The 18,006-nt window shown below is 35.2% G+C and overlaps 1 protein-coding gene across 6 annotated transcripts; it reads right to left on the bottom strand.

Moving 5' to 3' along the window:
• Positions 1-990: 990 nt before the first annotated feature.
• Positions 991-17,166, bottom strand: LOC116349241. Of its 6 annotated transcripts, XM_031780594.1 has the most exons (11): positions 15,589-15,725; positions 12,724-12,912; positions 9,267-12,556; positions 9,041-9,186; positions 7,297-8,965; positions 6,134-7,171; positions 4,921-6,066; positions 3,970-4,796; positions 3,232-3,280; positions 3,024-3,153; positions 991-2,941 (listed from the first exon to the last, which is right to left on the bottom strand). In XM_031780594.1, exons 1-11 carry the CDS (start codon positions 15,630-15,632, stop codon positions 1,681-1,683), a joined length of 9,789 nt encoding a protein of 3,262 aa, XP_031636454.1. In that variant the 5' UTR covers positions 15,633-15,725; the 3' UTR covers positions 991-1,680. The 6 variants fall into 6 exon arrangements, with proteins under 6 accessions (XP_031636454.1, XP_031636450.1, XP_031636449.1 ...); XM_031780590.1 differs by lacking the exon at positions 15,589-15,725 and adding an exon at positions 17,053-17,166 and having other exon boundaries at positions 3,024-3,280; XM_031780589.1 differs by lacking the exon at positions 15,589-15,725 and adding an exon at positions 13,714-15,074 and having other exon boundaries at positions 3,024-3,280.
• Between the last annotated feature and the right edge of the window lie 840 nt (positions 17,167-18,006).

Raw genomic sequence — 18,006 nt, 5'->3', positions numbered from 1 at the left:
GTCACCTGAAAGAAATTTTATTTCTGTAATATTTTAAACGTTTACATTTTTACCCGTTTTTGAACATGATGGCTCTTGAAGAACCAAACATCGTTAAATTCAAACCAATAAAATGAAAACGTACATACTTAAAAACCACTAAATAAGGATATGAACTGCGATTTTATTTGAAATTCGCTTTAAGAAACAGACGTGTGCTCAATGCTTCAAAGTGTACTAAACTATAAAGTTTAAATAATGGCATCGTTCTCTTTTCTTTGTCTCTCTCCTTCGGCCACAAAAACAAAAGACTTTGTCTCTTGTCCAATGAGTTTGATATCGATTTATTTATCAACATCTAATGAAAAACCACACAATGCGTCATATTTTGAAAAATGATCAATTAATTTTAATATTGTCTTATCGCATGCTTTTTGTGTTCAGCTCTCTGATTGATAATTATGATGTCTGATTTTTTGTTGTCGTTGATTGGCGGCAGCTTGTTTGCTCGAAATAGAATGGAAATGTTTTAATTAAATGGCCAGCCATAACAACAACATAATAATAACGATGTTTTTAAAACCTTAATTTAAAGTTGAATATCCAGCCAATTCAATTCGCAAAAGAACGCAAACGAAATTCGTGGTAAATTAAATTTCGTTTTTATGTACGGTTATTGATTTTTCGTTGAAGTCTCATCATTCGGCTAGAGAGAGAGAGAGAGAGAGAGAGAGAGAGAGAGAGAGAGAGAGAGAGAGAGAGAGAGAGAGAAAAAGAGTGTCGGAATCCAACCTTGAAGCGGCTCAAAAAGATCCGAATTCCATCTGTCGTGCTACCGGTGAACGCAATCACATAAAATATGGTTTTAAAATCCAAAAACCTCACCGCTTCGCAATATTATAAACAATAATTTGTATGGTGAAAAAAAGTAAATAAAAAAAATGTCCAAAACACCAACACATTTTTTGCATATCATTAGAATAACATTTTATTTAAATTTTTATTGACGGATAGTTGACAAAAAAAAACAAGGTGTTTTTTTTCTCTTTTTTTCTCATAACCAACAAAAAAATAGATAGATGGTAAAGAATTATACGATTCCATTGAACTCGATTAAAGAAAAAAAACGTCGATGTTGGTCCAAAGTGTAATCCAAAGAAGTTTCAAAATTCCAATTTTTCAACGTGTGACATTTTTGGTTCCTCTTCTTTCTCCACTCTTAAATCTAATCGTCTTTGCGGTGAGATGTTGTCTTTTTATATGCCAAAAATATTATCAATAATTGAGTATATATTTTATTTTTTCTTCTTTCTCCCTCTCTTTCTCTCGATTTAATATTTATCGAATTTGTACTTCAATTAAAATTAAAACAGTTGATGTTATTTCTATTTTCTTTTCATGCTATTTTTTTATATGGCATTTTTGTTTTAAATAAATTTGAAGCTGCGTAGTGATCGCAATTGATCGATTATTATGTATGTATGTTTCAAACAAAAATTGAAACTAAATGAATTAATCTAATCTTATTGACAATTTTTTTTTGTACAAATATTGTAAAAATGCTAATGCTGATGTCAACATGTTTCATCTAGAATTTTAAAATGATATTTTTAAACTTAAAATCTATCCATAATTCGGTTTAAAATATTAAATTTAAAAAAAAATATATTTTGTTTTTGTTCGTTTGAATCTGAGTTGTATTTACAAATGAGTTTGTCGTCTATTTCTAACTCTGCCAGCACAAGCTTGTTGTGATGCATTTGTTGCTGGATTTTTCGGTTCTAGCAGCTTTAATTGCTCTCGCCGTTGTACTTCGTTCAGTTCGTTGATATACTTAACCAAACGTTCAACACCGCCATATTTTGTGTTCAATACATCGCCCCACGTCATAGCCAAACCATTTGAAAAGATTAAAGTCATTTGATAGAAAAGACTTAGATTGTCACGTGCGTTAACAACGCGGAATCCAATTTTCTTATCGGTATGAAGTAAATCGTGATGTGTTTTTATCAATGCTATATATTGGACTTTTTTTGGGCAATAAAGGCATTGATACCATTGTTGAACGTGTTCGCGTGAATGAACGATTGCATTATTTTCGTCGGTTTGTATTTGACGGCACACATTGCACACATACTTGATGACATCCTTTCCATTGGTATCGAAACGTTTTGGATTTGAACCGTGCACGGCCATATGATGTTGATCATAATCATAACGGCACGGGAAGTGTTGATGACAATAACCACATTTAAATGTTCCCTTTTCGCCTTGTTGTAGCAACGCTTCCAAAATTGCATCATTGAGCAGTGGCAGCGGCTCGATTTTCATATCGGATCGTTGACTTTGTGGATGATTCATAAGGAAATGTGTTTGCAATTGTGGTAAACTTTGTACGCTCGTTGAACAGATTCCACACTGTATTCTATTGCTTGGATATTTTTCGTATTTACCAAATGCAAATTGTTCATCTTTATGGATGTTTTCCATGTGCGTTCGAATCGTTTGGAACGTAACATTTGCCATACACAACAGACATCTCACACGTTGTGTCACACGATAACAAAATCGTTGCGCAGTTACATCACTCTTTGCTTTTTTGTGAACGCTCAACCAATGATTGTAAATTTCGTCAAATGTATTGAATTGAATTTTACAATAATTGCACACGTAAATCAAATCCAATGTGGTTAGATCGACTTTTTCAACTTTTTTCACCGGCGGCAGTGGCTTGAATAGTTTTGGCGGTGGCATCTTTTGTTCGTCGGACAATGGATCGCTGACACGTTTTAGACGCAATGAAATTGGCGGCTGTGATGATGTTGATGTCGATGGTTGCATATCGGGAGGGGATGGAATGTAAGTGGAGAAACGCCGTTTTGGCTGCTGTCTTAAGCTGGCCGGCCGAGGTCGATTCTCTTCAACATTTTCCTTTGGAGGTAGAATTACAAAACGATCACTTCTGCAACAGGGAGTGAGAGAGAGAGAAAACGGGAGAAATAAATACAATATTTTTATCTAGTTAGATTCATTTCAATACATACTCAATGTTACTACGTGAAACGGGATCGAACTTATTTTGAATAACACGATTGGTTGGCTCTTTGGTCGACATCTTGAGATAAGATACAGCCGAATCGTCTTGAGTTGATCTGGCTTTTTTGCCGCTTGTCACTGTTGCCGTTGATGTTGGTTTTGTAAATTTAACTGGTTTTATTTCCAAATGAATGGATTGATTTTTGATCGACTTACCGCCCGATTTTTCAGCATCATCAAAGAGGATGCCTCGAATGTGTTTCACCTATAAAAATTTACAAACACATATGAACCGTTTCATTTGTTGTGACATTAGGCAGAGCGTGAATTAAAAAAAAAGAAAGACTACAAGTTGTGCATTTAAATTTTACGTAGTGTATTAGTGAAACTTTGTCTACAATTTGATTTATAATCATCAATAATGTTTTTTTTTTTTTTCAATTTTATTTCATAAACTCAATACTTCCAAAAAATAGTGTTTCGATTGTCGCTATTTTGTTTTTTGTTTTTGTTTTTTTTTTTGCATTTACTGTATTTAAGTACATTTATTTCGAAAAAGTTGACCAAAATCATATTTTGTAACAAAAAAAGAAAAAAAAAAATCATAAATTCGCTCATGCAATATACTATTTCGTTTGATTGAATTGAGAAATGACATTCGTCGTGGTTAGATATATTTTGATTGCGCCATTTACATCTTCTCTATCTACAAATAAAATAAAATACGGATACGAAATAATAGAATTATGAACAAAATTATAAGGTGCAGATAGTTGAATGAGAATGATGAGTAGTGGTGGTGGCAACAAATTAAAATGATCAAAATAAATTGTGCAAAATTGTGTGGTGCTTAGTGTTTTAAATGTGACTGCATGTGTGTTTTTGTTTGTTTGTTTGACGGCATGGTGAGGCATGAAAGAATCAAATTGAATACTATGATAATGTAACACTTACCCGAGTTGGATCATTTCGACGCCATATGGGCGAGTTGTCAGCTTCGCTCTCAATTCGATCGTAATGGCTTTTAATTTTCATTGGATCGCTTTCACCATGCACGGTGAGCAAATGGTCTTTGACCGTTGTTTTGGTGTCCTGTGTGAATGAGCATAACATGCACTTGAATTTAAACGACAAGCGATGTACACTACTGAGATGTGTTTTCACCAATTGTTGTGTATTGAATACTTTCGAGCAAATATTGCAATTAAATTTGTACGTGACTGATTTTGGTGGTTGTTTAACAGGTGCCACCACTTTGATTGGACGTTCCAATAGGATTGCACGATCTTTTGATGTTGGATGTATATCGGTGATGTGCTTTTCGACGTGAGGCTTAAGGTAATGTATGAAATTACAATTGGGACACTTGAAAATCTTTGATTCGTGATATCGCAAATGATTTAATATTTCAGTGGCCGATGTGTTATTGCTTAGATCTTCGCTACAATGTGGACACATAAATTCTCTTTCCGATGCATGCAACGTTACAATGTGTCCTTGAAGCATGTCCGCTGAACACGTTTGGTATTTACATGATTTGGCTCCGCATACATAACGTTGTGCTTCTGGTACAAATTTACCCAAGCCCGAACCAACATTGAATGCATTTGATGAATTTGAGCTTGCTGCCAAATTTCGCATTTTGTCAAAATGTCGTTCGCTACTGTTCAAACAGGGAACAGGATTTACGGGTGCTTGTTGTTCGGTGCATCCATTTTTAAAATGTCGAATTAAGTTCAATCGAACTTTGTTCGCAAAGTGACATCGGCCGCATTGAATATCTAAATTGCACGAAACAGAAATAAAATGTTATTAAACATTTTCAATCAAATGTGATAAAAAAAACACAATCGTAACTATACCAGCTATACCAGCTCTCATTGAAACTAGATGTTTCATACTCACCTTTTTCAAAGATTTGCCGTTTTGGCAACAAATTGATTTCATCGGGCATGTACGATGTTTTTCCTTCCAGTCTATCACTTGCACGATTTATTATTGTATTATTGAACTCCATCAATACGGCATTTTTCGGGCATACGACAAATAAATCCTTGGCAAAATCATAATTAAGTGGATTTAATGCGATAAAATTGACGTCATTGTTTTTGTGTGTGACTCTGAAGTGACTATTTATTGCTTCTTGCGTTGATGCTGTCATATCGCAATAGAAACAGAAGAATCGATGTTTTAAATGCTCTTTGATATGATCTTTCAGTTCGATTGGCAGCTGATACGATTTTTTACAATGAAAACATGTATAAATAGCATCATCACTTCGATGCTGTGACAAATGCATCAAAAATTCCCTATCATCCGATCGAACCCAAGTACAATTTTCAAAACCGCATCGATACAATTCGTGAATCTCAACGCCAGTATTATTCACAAGTTCGCTAGCCGCTAAATCGACTTCATTTTGTATAATATCATCATGATCCGTTTGTACGACTGGATTGGACGAAACAGTTTCGCTGAATGAATGTGAATTTGAGATTAATTGATCGATATGTTTGATGCCATGTTCGTCGTAAACATTTTTTGTTTGAAATTCGTCCAGTTTTTGTGCTGTATGGAATTTTTCCTTATCGACAAACATTCTTGAATTAATCAATGGATCGGGTGGATCACATGTATTTGATGAATATTCAGATAGAGATGGATTCATATAATTCACTTGGTTTTCACTTAATGTTGGACACACTAAATCATGTTCATTATTCACCTCGCTGCCAAAGTAAGCGATGGACGCTTTATGATGCGAAGTAGACAAACCATTTGGCATACGTACGAATGCGTATGGCAATTTTGTGGGATGTTCGTCACGTAAGTGGACATGCATCGATAAAACATCGGCAAAATTCAATGAACAGTATGCACAATGGGTCAAAATGAAGCCATGCTCTTGTAAATGTTTCGGATCGAGATCACCACCGTTGGTCATTTTTAAAATTCTCGGACACATTGGACATCGGTAAGATGATTTACCACTATGCTTTGTTCGTATATGTCTATTAAAGTCAATCAAATGCATGAACGTTTCGTTACAATCTGAAACACAATTAAAATGACATTATTTTGAATTTTTTTTTCTTGCTTCAAATTTGATAAAACTTACCACTTTCTGAGCACGGCATAATTTTAACACGTTCATTTCGCGCTCGCACTAATTCATTGATTTCGTCCTGTAAACTTATTGTGTCCGTTCCACAAACGTATATGAACATATCTTCTCGATCTTTGTGATAATGTGTAAAATGTGAACTGACATTGTTGCGATCGACCGAACGATAAAAGCAGTACGGACATTGAAAAATGCTCGTCTCATGCTCTTCGAGAATATGTTCGACCAGTGTACCACATGAACCAGGAATTTCTTCACAATAACAACACTCCAGCCAACTTGAGTCATCTTGATTGCTATGATGTTTGCTGTACGACGCTTGATTTGCAAGGAAATCTTCGTGATGTTGCAAATGTTCTAACATTTTTTCTTTATTGGACGTTGTGAATATGCAATCATTTGCCATGCACTTGAAAAGTGCAATCAATGAGCAATCTCTTTTCAATCGATTTTCGGCCATTTCAGTTTTCGTATTAATACATTTTGTCCATGGCTTCAATGGATTATCGCCATAAAATTGGTCCGTACTTTGATTGTCCGTCATAACATTTTCAACTGGATTATTTGTCATCGTCATCACATTTGCTATTTGTGGTGCAATAAAACTAAATGTTGATGTTGACGGTGCTGATATGGGCTCTTCTACCTTACGGAAATTATCACCCGAAAAACGACGAACTCGAATCATTGGTGTGCGCACCGGTTGGGCTTGTTGTGGTTCTTCTGCTGGTAATTTTTGCTTTTCCGGTTGCATTGGTACTGATTGTGGTATAACCGGCGGTGTGTTGACAACTGGCGGTGTTTTTGCAGCTGGTGGTTTTGGAGTTTCGGCAGTTCGTTGAAGTGGTTTATTGAAATTTTCAACATGGTGACTCGTCAAATGGTCGTACTCTCTCATTAATGAGTATTTACCGATTAAAATCTGTTCATCACATTTATGACAATAGCCGTTCCATCGTTCGGTTTGATGTTTTGTACGTAAATGTGTTGCCAATGAATTGGGATTGTTCACCGACAGGAAATCACAGTTACCTGAAAAAAATTGCAAAAATATTATAATTAATAGAGAATTATTTTTACCATCAATTTCAATAACGCTGTTCAAACTCAATTTTATGCATCACATTCGAATGTTTATAATTATCTTGTTGAATTACCTATGTAGCAGTTGAATCGTTGTGAGCCCAAACATTCCGTACATGCAATGTTATCAACACGTTTTTGACCGCTTGCAACGGGTTGAATTGTGATGGGTGGTAATTTGATTGGTGATTTCTCCGTTTTAATGTCTTTGTTCAAATCGATCACTTCGTCTGGTTTTTCCTTTTTCAATGAGGTCAAAAGTGATTTGTCGGGACGTTTCTTTGGTTTAACTCGTTTGTTGACCTTTGGCTTGCGCTTAATTAACATATTCAAATTGTGCAATGTGTTCGATTGTGGAACACCTTCATCTTCTTCGTCGACTTCCTCAGATGAGCAACTTTCCCAATTCGGATCATCGAATTCTTCCAAATCAATTGATTGAATGCCCGATGTGCCACTGGCTTGTGGTTTATTCAATTCAATTTTGCACCCATTTTCAATGACACCACCCTCATGAAGCGGATTTTTTTGTGATGATTCGTTGTCGGTTTGTTGTTTAGCAGTTCCGGATATTTCATCCATATCACGAAAAACCATATCATATCCATCCGGTTCCTGTTTCACGACAGCGATTTTTTCTTGTTGTTTTTTGAATCGTTGAGTCAATCGATCGGCTATTGTGTTACTACTAGTTGATGGTACACTACTCGAATTACTAAATGTGTTCTCTTTAATGAGTTTGAAAGCATCCGAATTGACATCATCATCTTGATTCGATGATGATTTGAAAACATCTTGATTTGCCAATTCTTCGGAAACGGTGATTGTTCCAGTTTCGCTTATTGACGACTGAAGCCGTTGATTCGTTCGAGATTTCGCTTTTCGCAAATTCGGAATCAAAATTATTTTTTCATATTGGTTGTTAACATTTGAATTGATTTCATGTGTGTTACGAATGTGATTTATCAAATTTTCTTCTTGATATTGTGTGTAATTGCATAATTTGCACATGTACACAAAAAGCGTATCACCAAATTCAGTTTTTGGCAAAAGCTTCGGATCCGGATGATTGCATTCGGTTTTATCGGTTTTTGATGTCACTTCTACTCCGCATTTGACACAATTTCGAGTGTATTCGCCGGTATGTCGAATGAAATGGTTTACCCAACTTGAACGATCGGTATTCACATCTTTTTCACAGTAATAACAGTGCGCCAATATTTTGGACTTTTTATGTACGCCCTCTTTGGCCGGACCTTTTCGTAGAAGATCCGAATTTTGCGGCGACATTCGAGCACTAAACACTTCCATGCCTTCATGCATATTGGCGTAATGACTTGATAGATACGGAAATTGTTTTTCACAAATGTGACAAAATTTCGATTTGGTGGTCATTGTTGGATCTGTGTTCTTTCCATCGGCTCTTGGTCGTTTTGCTGCTTTTGAACTATCATTCTTCGGTATTGGTTCTTTTTGTGCTTCATTCGTTAATTCACCTTTGGCGCTCTGATCAATTTGTTCAGCCTTTCGTTTGCCAGATCGTGTTATGCGCTGCATATCGTTATCATTAAGCTGTGTCAGCACAACTGTGCATTGCGATAAATTGGGTATCGATTGATTATCCACATTTTCGGTTGTAGCACTTTTTGGGCCCGGTTTTCTTTTATTAGGCTCTTTAGACGCATTGGACGCATTGGACGCTTTAGACTCTCCATCAGAATCACTTGGATTGATACGGATTGGCTGAAAATTAGCACACAAAAAAACACATTTTTACATTTCATACTTCTGTAATTTGCAATATTAATGTTAAATTACCTGGCAAACGGTACCACGTCGACATAGGATGCGTTTTGCAACTTTAATTCCTTCTGTACTCTCCGATGGAGTACTCTCTTCACAATCAGATGGCCTTGAATCGATTGTTGTATTACGTCGTTGAGAGATTCGTGCCCTTGGTTTATCTGCAAATGGAAAAATTCATATTTTTTGAATTTCAAAACACGAGTTGATTTTTTTATGACAAAGAAGAAACAAAACATACCATTTTCATATTGAGGCTTTTCATCGTTTTTACGATCTGTTGATGGTTTTGGTTTTTCCACACTTTTTGGTGCTTTGACTGGTGAAGTTTCATTACTTTTCTGAGTACATGCTCGTCTTCCAGTTGCGTTCAATACGTCTGGATAATTTTCGCGAATGTCCGCATTCAATCGATCCAATTCGTTGAGATATTGTTTCTTTGTTCGTTTTGGCGTTTTTGTGACGTCATCATTAGACTGATTGGATTTTGGTGTTTTGTTTGTTGCATCACCATCAGCATTACTTGATCCTGGTTGCGTTGAACTAGTTACCGCATCATCATGCGTGTGATCGTCGTCATGTATAAGTTTCTTGATTTCGGCCGCTTTTTGTGGGAATTTCTCCTCAATTAATCTCAAAATATCAATGTCTCCAAAGCTGTCAATCGATTTTTTCTTTGGTTGTTCTGGTTGTGTTTCGGGCGGGTTTTCTGTGGTATTTACTTCGGAATCAGTGTTCATAGTGGTATCAGCATGAATTTGGTTACTTTCACTCGATTTCTTATCAGTTTTCTTCTCCTTCTCTTTCTCCTTCGTTGTTTTCTTGGCATCTGACGATTTACGCTTATCACTTGTCTCTGCGGATTTTCTGCGATTCATGTGTGCATCTGACGAAGATTTATTAACTTTTCCAGTTTTGGTCGATGTCGAAACATTATTTTCAGACGCATCCGATTTACTAATGTCTGAATTTGATCTGCCAAGTTTTGGAATTTTATACTTGTTGACAGGCTGTGGTATAACCTCCCAATTATTACCACGAAATGCTTTGTCGAAAATAGTCTTTTTAACTGAGTTTGGTGTCTTTACTTTTTCACTGTCTTTGCTCGGTGTTGTTTCAGTTTGATTCGGACTGTCGCTTGGAGATTGTGAGCTTTGCTCTTTATTTTGTTCACTGGTCGTTTTTTGAGCTGTTGTACTCGTTACAGAAGCAGCTGCGGTAGCAGCTCTCTTTTTCTCTTCCAATTCGCGTTGCTCGTCTCTGCGACGCTTCCACTCTGCATATGTATCTTTGTGACGATTATCTTGATGCTGACGTTGATGATGATTGCGTGGTTGGTGTTGATGCTGATTCATATTTGGACTTTGTGAATATTGATTCATGCGAGAATGCTGTGGCATTGAATTCGGTCCACAGCCAATGTTTGCATTATAATTATTTGGCCCAGGTCGATGTGGATAATGCGGTAGTTGTTGTTGTTGTTGCTGGTGATGAGGATGAACTTGTGGTGGAACTTGCGGTGGATGAACTTGGGAGTGACCTTGCGGTTGATGTGGTTGTGGATTGAATGGTTCATTGTAAAATGGTCGCTGTGGCGGATACGATTCTGGAGTGTTTACATGGTTCCGATTGAAATTGTTTCCAAACGAATTTTGTATTGGCGGATGATGAATGGGTTGTTGCGTTTGTTGTTGGTTTCCAAATGACATAAATTGCTCAAAACTAACATCAGGTTTTGGCATATTTGCATTCGGGCGATAACGTAAGCGCGGATCTTGTTGTGTTTGCTGTATGTTGACATTTCGTGCATCGCGTGATTCCATCGATTCAATATTTTCAGTTGGATTTGATTCGTCCAACCGTTTTCGCCGCTTGAATTTGTCCGACAATGCAATACGTTCTTCACTACGGACTGGAGTTGGTGATGATATTGGAACTGATGAATTTTGATTTTCTGGTTGGCTTTCGGCTCGACCAAAATTAATTCGGTGAATTTGATGATTTTCCATTCGATCGTCCATTCGCTCATTTTGATGGTTCTCTAATCGATTTTCGATTCTCTCATTTCGATGCATTTCGGTTCGAATATCTATTCGATCAGTTCGATGTAATTGTGCTCGATTATCAAATCGACCATCGGGCCCACGTTGGCCCCCAATATTTTTATCATTCCGAACATTGTTCCAGTCATCGTTTCGAATATCATTCCGAGCAACAGGATGTGCCTCTCTATGCGTCTCGTTACGAACATCATTCCAGTCATCGTTTCGAATATCATTCCGAGCAACAGGATGTGCCACTCTATGCGTCTCGTTACGAACAACATTTTCAACAGGCGCAACACTTCGAAGGTCTTTTCGAACCCCAATTTGTACATTTGAAGTATCATCTCGTGATTCATTCAAGTTATTGATTGGTTCATTATCTTCATTATCGTCAATATCGTCAAACATTTTATCTTTAAGATCTTTCATTATGTTGGCGTGAGTAATAGAATTGGCCTCTTTAATGAATTCCTTAACATTGTTGATATCATCTAATTGTTTTCTTAGTTCTAGTGAACTGTTAGTGCTACCAAATAATTCTTTTGCTTTTCGATTCGCTTCATCGACTTCTTCGTCTTTGATAAAGTTGCGACGCAGATCCAAATCTTCAACCGGATTTGATTGACGATTACCGAATCGGTTTGCCGATGCTGCAAATGGCTTCGTTTCTCTGGTATATTCCGGCTTAATATTACTAATCTGACGAGCGAAACGATTCGCTGGATTTGGATATCGAGTCGATGATGACGTTGGTATTTCATCATAATTATCTCTTCGATTCAATATATCTTGTTGGGTTTGTTTTTTTGAATCTCGTCTATAATCCGACTCCGTTTCTAATTTAATGCCCTTTTTGTTATCATAATTGCGATCTCTATCGTATCGTCTGTCATCTCTGCGATCCGAACGATGGCGATTTTGTGGACTTTTTGATCTTCTTTGATACGGTGAGGTGGCACGACGATAAGACGGGCTACGAGATCGATCGTATCCTCTCTCACGACTTCGGGAACGTCCTTTTCTATCCCTTTCGCGACTGTTACTTCGGCTATACCGAAACCGTTTTTTATCATGTCTCCTATCATAATAACCTGGACTTCTGCTACGACTTCTGCTACGACTTCTGCTTCGGCTTCGACTTCGTCCACGGTATTTTCGATCATTGAATCGCTTGTAATCATCATATTTATCACGACGCCATGGATCACTGCGACGCGCATCGTTCGATGTACCCGGCAACGAATCATAATAATAGCTATTACTATCGCGCCTTTCAGTTGGAATCGTTATCGGTTCAGTTTCATTTTTAAAATCAGAATACATGGGCGGACTTTCTGGCGATTGAAAGTTATTTTCCATTTTCACTGAATTTTCTGATTCAATTTTCTCTGGTTTAATGTGAGATGAAGTTATACGGGAGGTTATTTGATTTTTTATACCTTTCAAACCGTTTTCTATCTTTTGCAAGAAATTAACGTTATATTTGCTAAATGGAAAAGGAACAAAAAAAAAACAATGTTTGGCATTCAATTATTTGAGATTTCAAAGTGCATAAAAAAAAACAAATTCTTTCAATGAAATTTTCAATAAGACAACATTCCAATACAAGTTCTATTAATACATTATGGTTTAGTATGAAGCACTTCAGTCTACCTTTGGAAGCCATTTTTTAGTATATTAAGCAGATATGTAGCTTTTTGGTATTTGCTCGCATACTCGTGGTTGTCCTTCGCTTGTATTTTGGTAATTTCCGAAAATTTTTCCAAAAACGGAATGTCTTTTGTCAGCTGTTCGTATTTCAATTTCGCTTCTTCCATCTCGCTACGTATGTGGCTGACGCGTCTGTTAAATGGAGAGGAAAAACATGAAGAAATTCAATGAAAACAATAAAATACACAAATCACTGTTGCATAGAATAGGCACGCAAATTTAAACGGGCAGAGGCAAAAGAAAGCGCAAAACAACCAACAAACATCTATGGAAATGGACACCATTAGCTAATTTTTTTTCATAGAAAAATTCGAATATTAGCATGTAAAATAAGATCGTATTATCAAAAAAATACAAAAAAATTGGCAAAACTAGCGTTGATGTCTGTCTCCCAGGTTTTCATAGAGCAATTTTTTTTTTCTATAAAACACACACGATATGTGACCATGAAATAGTCTTTATACATTGCATAGCATTCATACACCATTCACTTTCCACCGTGCACAGTATGCAAACTCGAAAAGAATCAAAACATTACAATATTCATACATTGTACGTGTATACATATTTCAATGAAACAAATTCATTGAAATTTTAATGCCGGACTCAATAAAACTTATGCTGAAAATACCAAAAATTTGAATGAAAAAAAAAATGAATGAACGAACACTTTGTTTATATTTTTGCTTATTGAACTAATAAAATAAATATTTATTGAAATAATGTGCAATATATTCAACAAACGTACGTATGCGTCGTTGTTCATGCAATCCATTTTTGTTACGACAATCAGAACATTAACATTTTCACACTTCCGTTGCACTTATATTACCACTAAGTAAGCCCAAATAAAATGTAAACACAATACAAGAAAAGACGAGACACGATTGCATATTAAAAACAAAATCATGTGCTAAGAAAATAAAATCAAACCATTTGTATGATGAGTGTGTGTGCAAAACAAGCTACAGCAAATAACAATTTAAAAAAAAACGCTAGAAATTGATCCAATTTTCATACAATGGTGGCCATTATGTGAGAGGATGGATTTTTTTTCAATTCGCACAATTTTGGTGTTTCAATCAATTTTCCTCTCTCACACTTTTGTTGATTTTTCTTCGTCCTAAAGCATTTCCACTTTTAATTGATACAATTGCTTTCATTTAATTTTTATACAATTTTTCAACCAAATATTGAGATGAACCAAAATAAGAACAATTACAATATTTTTCGTTTAAACAAAAAAATCGATTTTAGTCTTGAATCGAATTGTTGTTTCAGTGGTATGCTCTCCGTTCAGCATTCATCTGTCATTCAAACCAAAATCGTACTAACATAGAAATGTGTGTATATGTCAGAGCGACACAGCAAACCGGGCTCTGTTCATATGTACGCATTTGTTGTCAAACGCTTCATTTGGTGAGTGAGTGAGTGAGAGTGTATTGTTGCACGTTCTGAGTTGATCGGTTACCGCGTGATAGTCTTATGGCTATTCATCCGTCTCTTTCGTTTTCATTTGATGCTATGGTTCTGCTCCGTTTCGGTAGATGGTGTTCGTTATGCATTCGTGTAAAAGCACGCGTTCACATTGTTATTAAATTCAGTCTACGTTTAATCTTGTACATTACGCAGTACCTTATTATATAGTATCGTATTAATTTTCATTTTTTGTTTGTTTACTCTTACATCACACCACTTTTTAAATACTATATTTTCAAACTTTATTTGCAATATAAAAGCAAGATAATCTCATTTACTATTTTGTATTTGTAGGCAAATGGAACCACTTTATTGGCTTTGATCATACCATATATTGCGGCCGACAACGTAAAAAAAGTATCGCGCATTTTATATTCAGCCATTTGGACTGTTATCAGTGAAATGTGCTTCTGAATATGTGTTTTAATTCTAATCGAATATGAAATGTCAAAATGTCTTTGAAATAAATTTACTGTAATTTACATACAACAACAATAAAATTGCTGTTTATGTAAGTTCGACGGTAGATTTGACCACATATTTCTCTCGCTTTTTTGACCACTTAATAATATCTCTTATTCCTATTTTATACAACCAGATGCTACTATTCAATCGACCAGACTTTAAACAACCAATGATATTTTTAGAAATAAATATATATAACCATACAGTGCATTTTCTCATGAATCAGCAAAATTTCGGAAAAAAATGCAAACGACGTCTTTTTTTCATTCACATAGATGCAACGCGCGACAAAAATAATTGTCTCCAAAAAATATATACTTTTACTAAATGCGACACTTGAACACCTTTCTACATGAATGAGTTTAAAAAGAATGGTACTTGTGTGTTGAAATGGCAATGCTTCAAAGTATATGATTTTTTTTACTTTGAAGGAACGAAATCTATCACTGCGATGCGTAGCGCTCCTCAAAAACATTATAACCCTTTGCATTCTTAATTGTATGATGGAAAAAGTACAGGTTCACACACTTTTAAAATAACTGTGATTAGCACTGCACGTTTTTAAATGTATGTGTACATAATACGGTAAATTGAATGTATCCGTTTCTCTCTTTGATTTGTATTATTTGCTACGATGCATAAAAATATATTGTAATAAGAGTAAAACTATGGTGAAACTATCTGAAGCTCTAAAATACTAATACTGTTATGTGACAACTCCGAAGGAACGGGACTTTGGTATTTTAAAAAAAACTTCATTGCTCTGAAATATCTCTTTGGCTTAACGACTAACTTATAACATCAACCGGAATAATTTTAAAAATATTATATTATTGACTGATGTTGAAATAATCTGGTGTTCACCTCCCTTCCTGAAGTTCCGTTTCTAAAATCGTCTTTGAAACCATCGCTGTATGGCAAATCCAAAAGTCTTCAATCAGAGATATTACAATGAATAGACGCAGTTGCTCTTCTCAGAAAGATTTTCTTCTTATAAGTGATGATGTCGTCAAAACTCTTTTAAATTGGATGCTGACTGATGTTTTTTTTTGGAATGATGTCATCTTTTGAATAATTTGTTTATTTCTCACATTTCTTTGCTCAGTTAGCACAGCTGCACACCTTGGAACCGCATTTTCAGATCACTTGGAACGTGGACTCAATACGTGATTTTTTTAATAAAGCTGCTGTTGTTGTTGTTGCCATTCGAAGTAAATATTTATTTACTCTCATTTTTATTGGACTTCGCTCAAATCGGCCATATTGGATTCTTTTCATTTAACTGCTCCGTTCATTCAATTTTTTTAAGCCAAATTACATTTCAATTTCAAAACACTCGAAATTATCATCGAATCATAAAATCAACCAATTTAATGTTGCTTTATTCAAATAATTCTTAGTTATTTGAATTCATGCTAAAATCATGTCCGAAGGTAACCCTAGTATTACCAAAGCAATTTTAGTATTACCACTTTACGCCACGACCGATGCCACATCATCACTACACTATGGTAACACCATGAAAGTGCTTACGCCATCGTGTTATTTTTAGCCCTTTGCTTGTTTCGCAACATGTTTTAATTCGTTCGACGAATTTATTCATGAGGCAAAATGCAAAAAAAAAATCACATGAACAATAGCCTTGATAAAGATTCATACACAGAATCGAAACGTCGGCCATGTTTTTCGAATCAAATATTGCTTTACACCTAAAAACCGTTTTTGGCATTTGTTCAAATTATTTTACGTTTTCATATCACAATTCATTTACTTTGAACTAATTCCAATGTTTTAATAAATTCAGTTACATTTTAGATAGCTAATCGTTGAGTTTTCTTGTTAATTCCCCCTTTAACAGCTTTAATTTGTGAAAAAATAAAAACACTTTTCTTTCTCTCTCTCTCTCTCTCTCTCTCTCTCTCAGTAGGCACGTTAGATTTTGAGATTTCTCTGGCATCGACCAAAAAAATTGTTCCCAGAGAGAAACAGAATCCGACAAGCCTATCTCTCACTCTCTCTCTTTCCCGACCAAATGATTGTTGGATGATTTTTTTTTATATTTTCTAATTAAATTTCCTGTTTCTAGGATATTTTTCATAATAAAAAAAAATCGTTCAATTTTGTTCTGATATCAAATAAATATCAAATAATTAAACAAAGGTAAACAAAATGGCGTCGTTAAACTTTTTTTTATATAAGTTTTGGCCCAATTGTACGTTTACGCTGTTGTAGCCTTTCTCTTCGCCCATAATTAATGTTGCGTTAAAATATTCATTATCCTAAATTTCAATTCAGTTTTTTAGAAATATCCAATCAGAGTTTACTCACAATTTCAAAAAGTAGCACAAAAGTCTTTAAAGTTCAACTAAAGAACTTTGTCTTTGTATTTTTCCTTTTATTTTTTTGGAGCCTGATTCTTACGCTCCGTTCCTCTTAGTGGTTTGAATGTTACTGATCTTTGTTTGCGAGTGCTTTTTTTTCATACGCAGCGAAGTATAAATTGCTAACTTCGCGCGAATTCGTAAAGTGATCCCAGACTCTTGTGTGCGGGTAAATGTGTCATTGAACAAAGTTGCTATTACACGAATCACGAATGTGACCCGTGTCCAGTTAATTTTCAATAGGTGTCGCTTATTGTCGATTTTAATGTTTACTTTTGTAAAATCTTTATCATATGAATGTAAAGTGTGATGATTTCTAATTCGAAAAAATAAAATAAAAATATTTTTCTAAGATATTTGCTTAAAATTTGTTGTAGTTAATTCAAACTGGCATTTATTATGATTGAGCTTGCATTTGATGGTCATATATCAGTTTAATTTATCTATGGTGTATACATTTTACAAAACTCTTTTCAATCTGCGTTTAACAATAATGTTTTTTTGGAACTTTGGCGCCAATGTTGTTTTTCCTTTTGTGTGCCTTAAATGAAGTGCATAAATTTGAACACTTTGATTCTCACTGTGATAGCCTACATGGGCACAGTTTGTTTGTCGTTTTTACACAGGGAAAATCGTAAGACATGTGGTAACAATAAATTTTATTGTTATTCAATGACACTTGACACTCGAGTTTTTCGGATTGAATATGTTGGTCATATTCCTTAAGCGTGCGTTGGGTCTTATGAATGCATCTTATGCATATTGGCATGTATTTATGGCAAGCATATAACTTATATCGCTATTTGTAATGTTTACACAGAGAGACCTTATGGCTGTTTGTTTTTTTTCTTCTTTTCTTACTTATCCTTGAAGAATTGTACATATGGTGTGAAGTAACCAC

This window comes from Contarinia nasturtii, unplaced genomic scaffold (assembly GCF_009176525.2).
Source record: "Contarinia nasturtii isolate CC-2019 unplaced genomic scaffold, AAFC_CNas_1.1 Cnas_scaffold_2806, whole genome shotgun sequence".
NCBI lineage: Eukaryota > Metazoa > Arthropoda > Insecta > Diptera > Cecidomyiidae > Contarinia > Contarinia nasturtii.
This window is presented reverse-complemented; position numbering and strand designations above follow the sequence as displayed.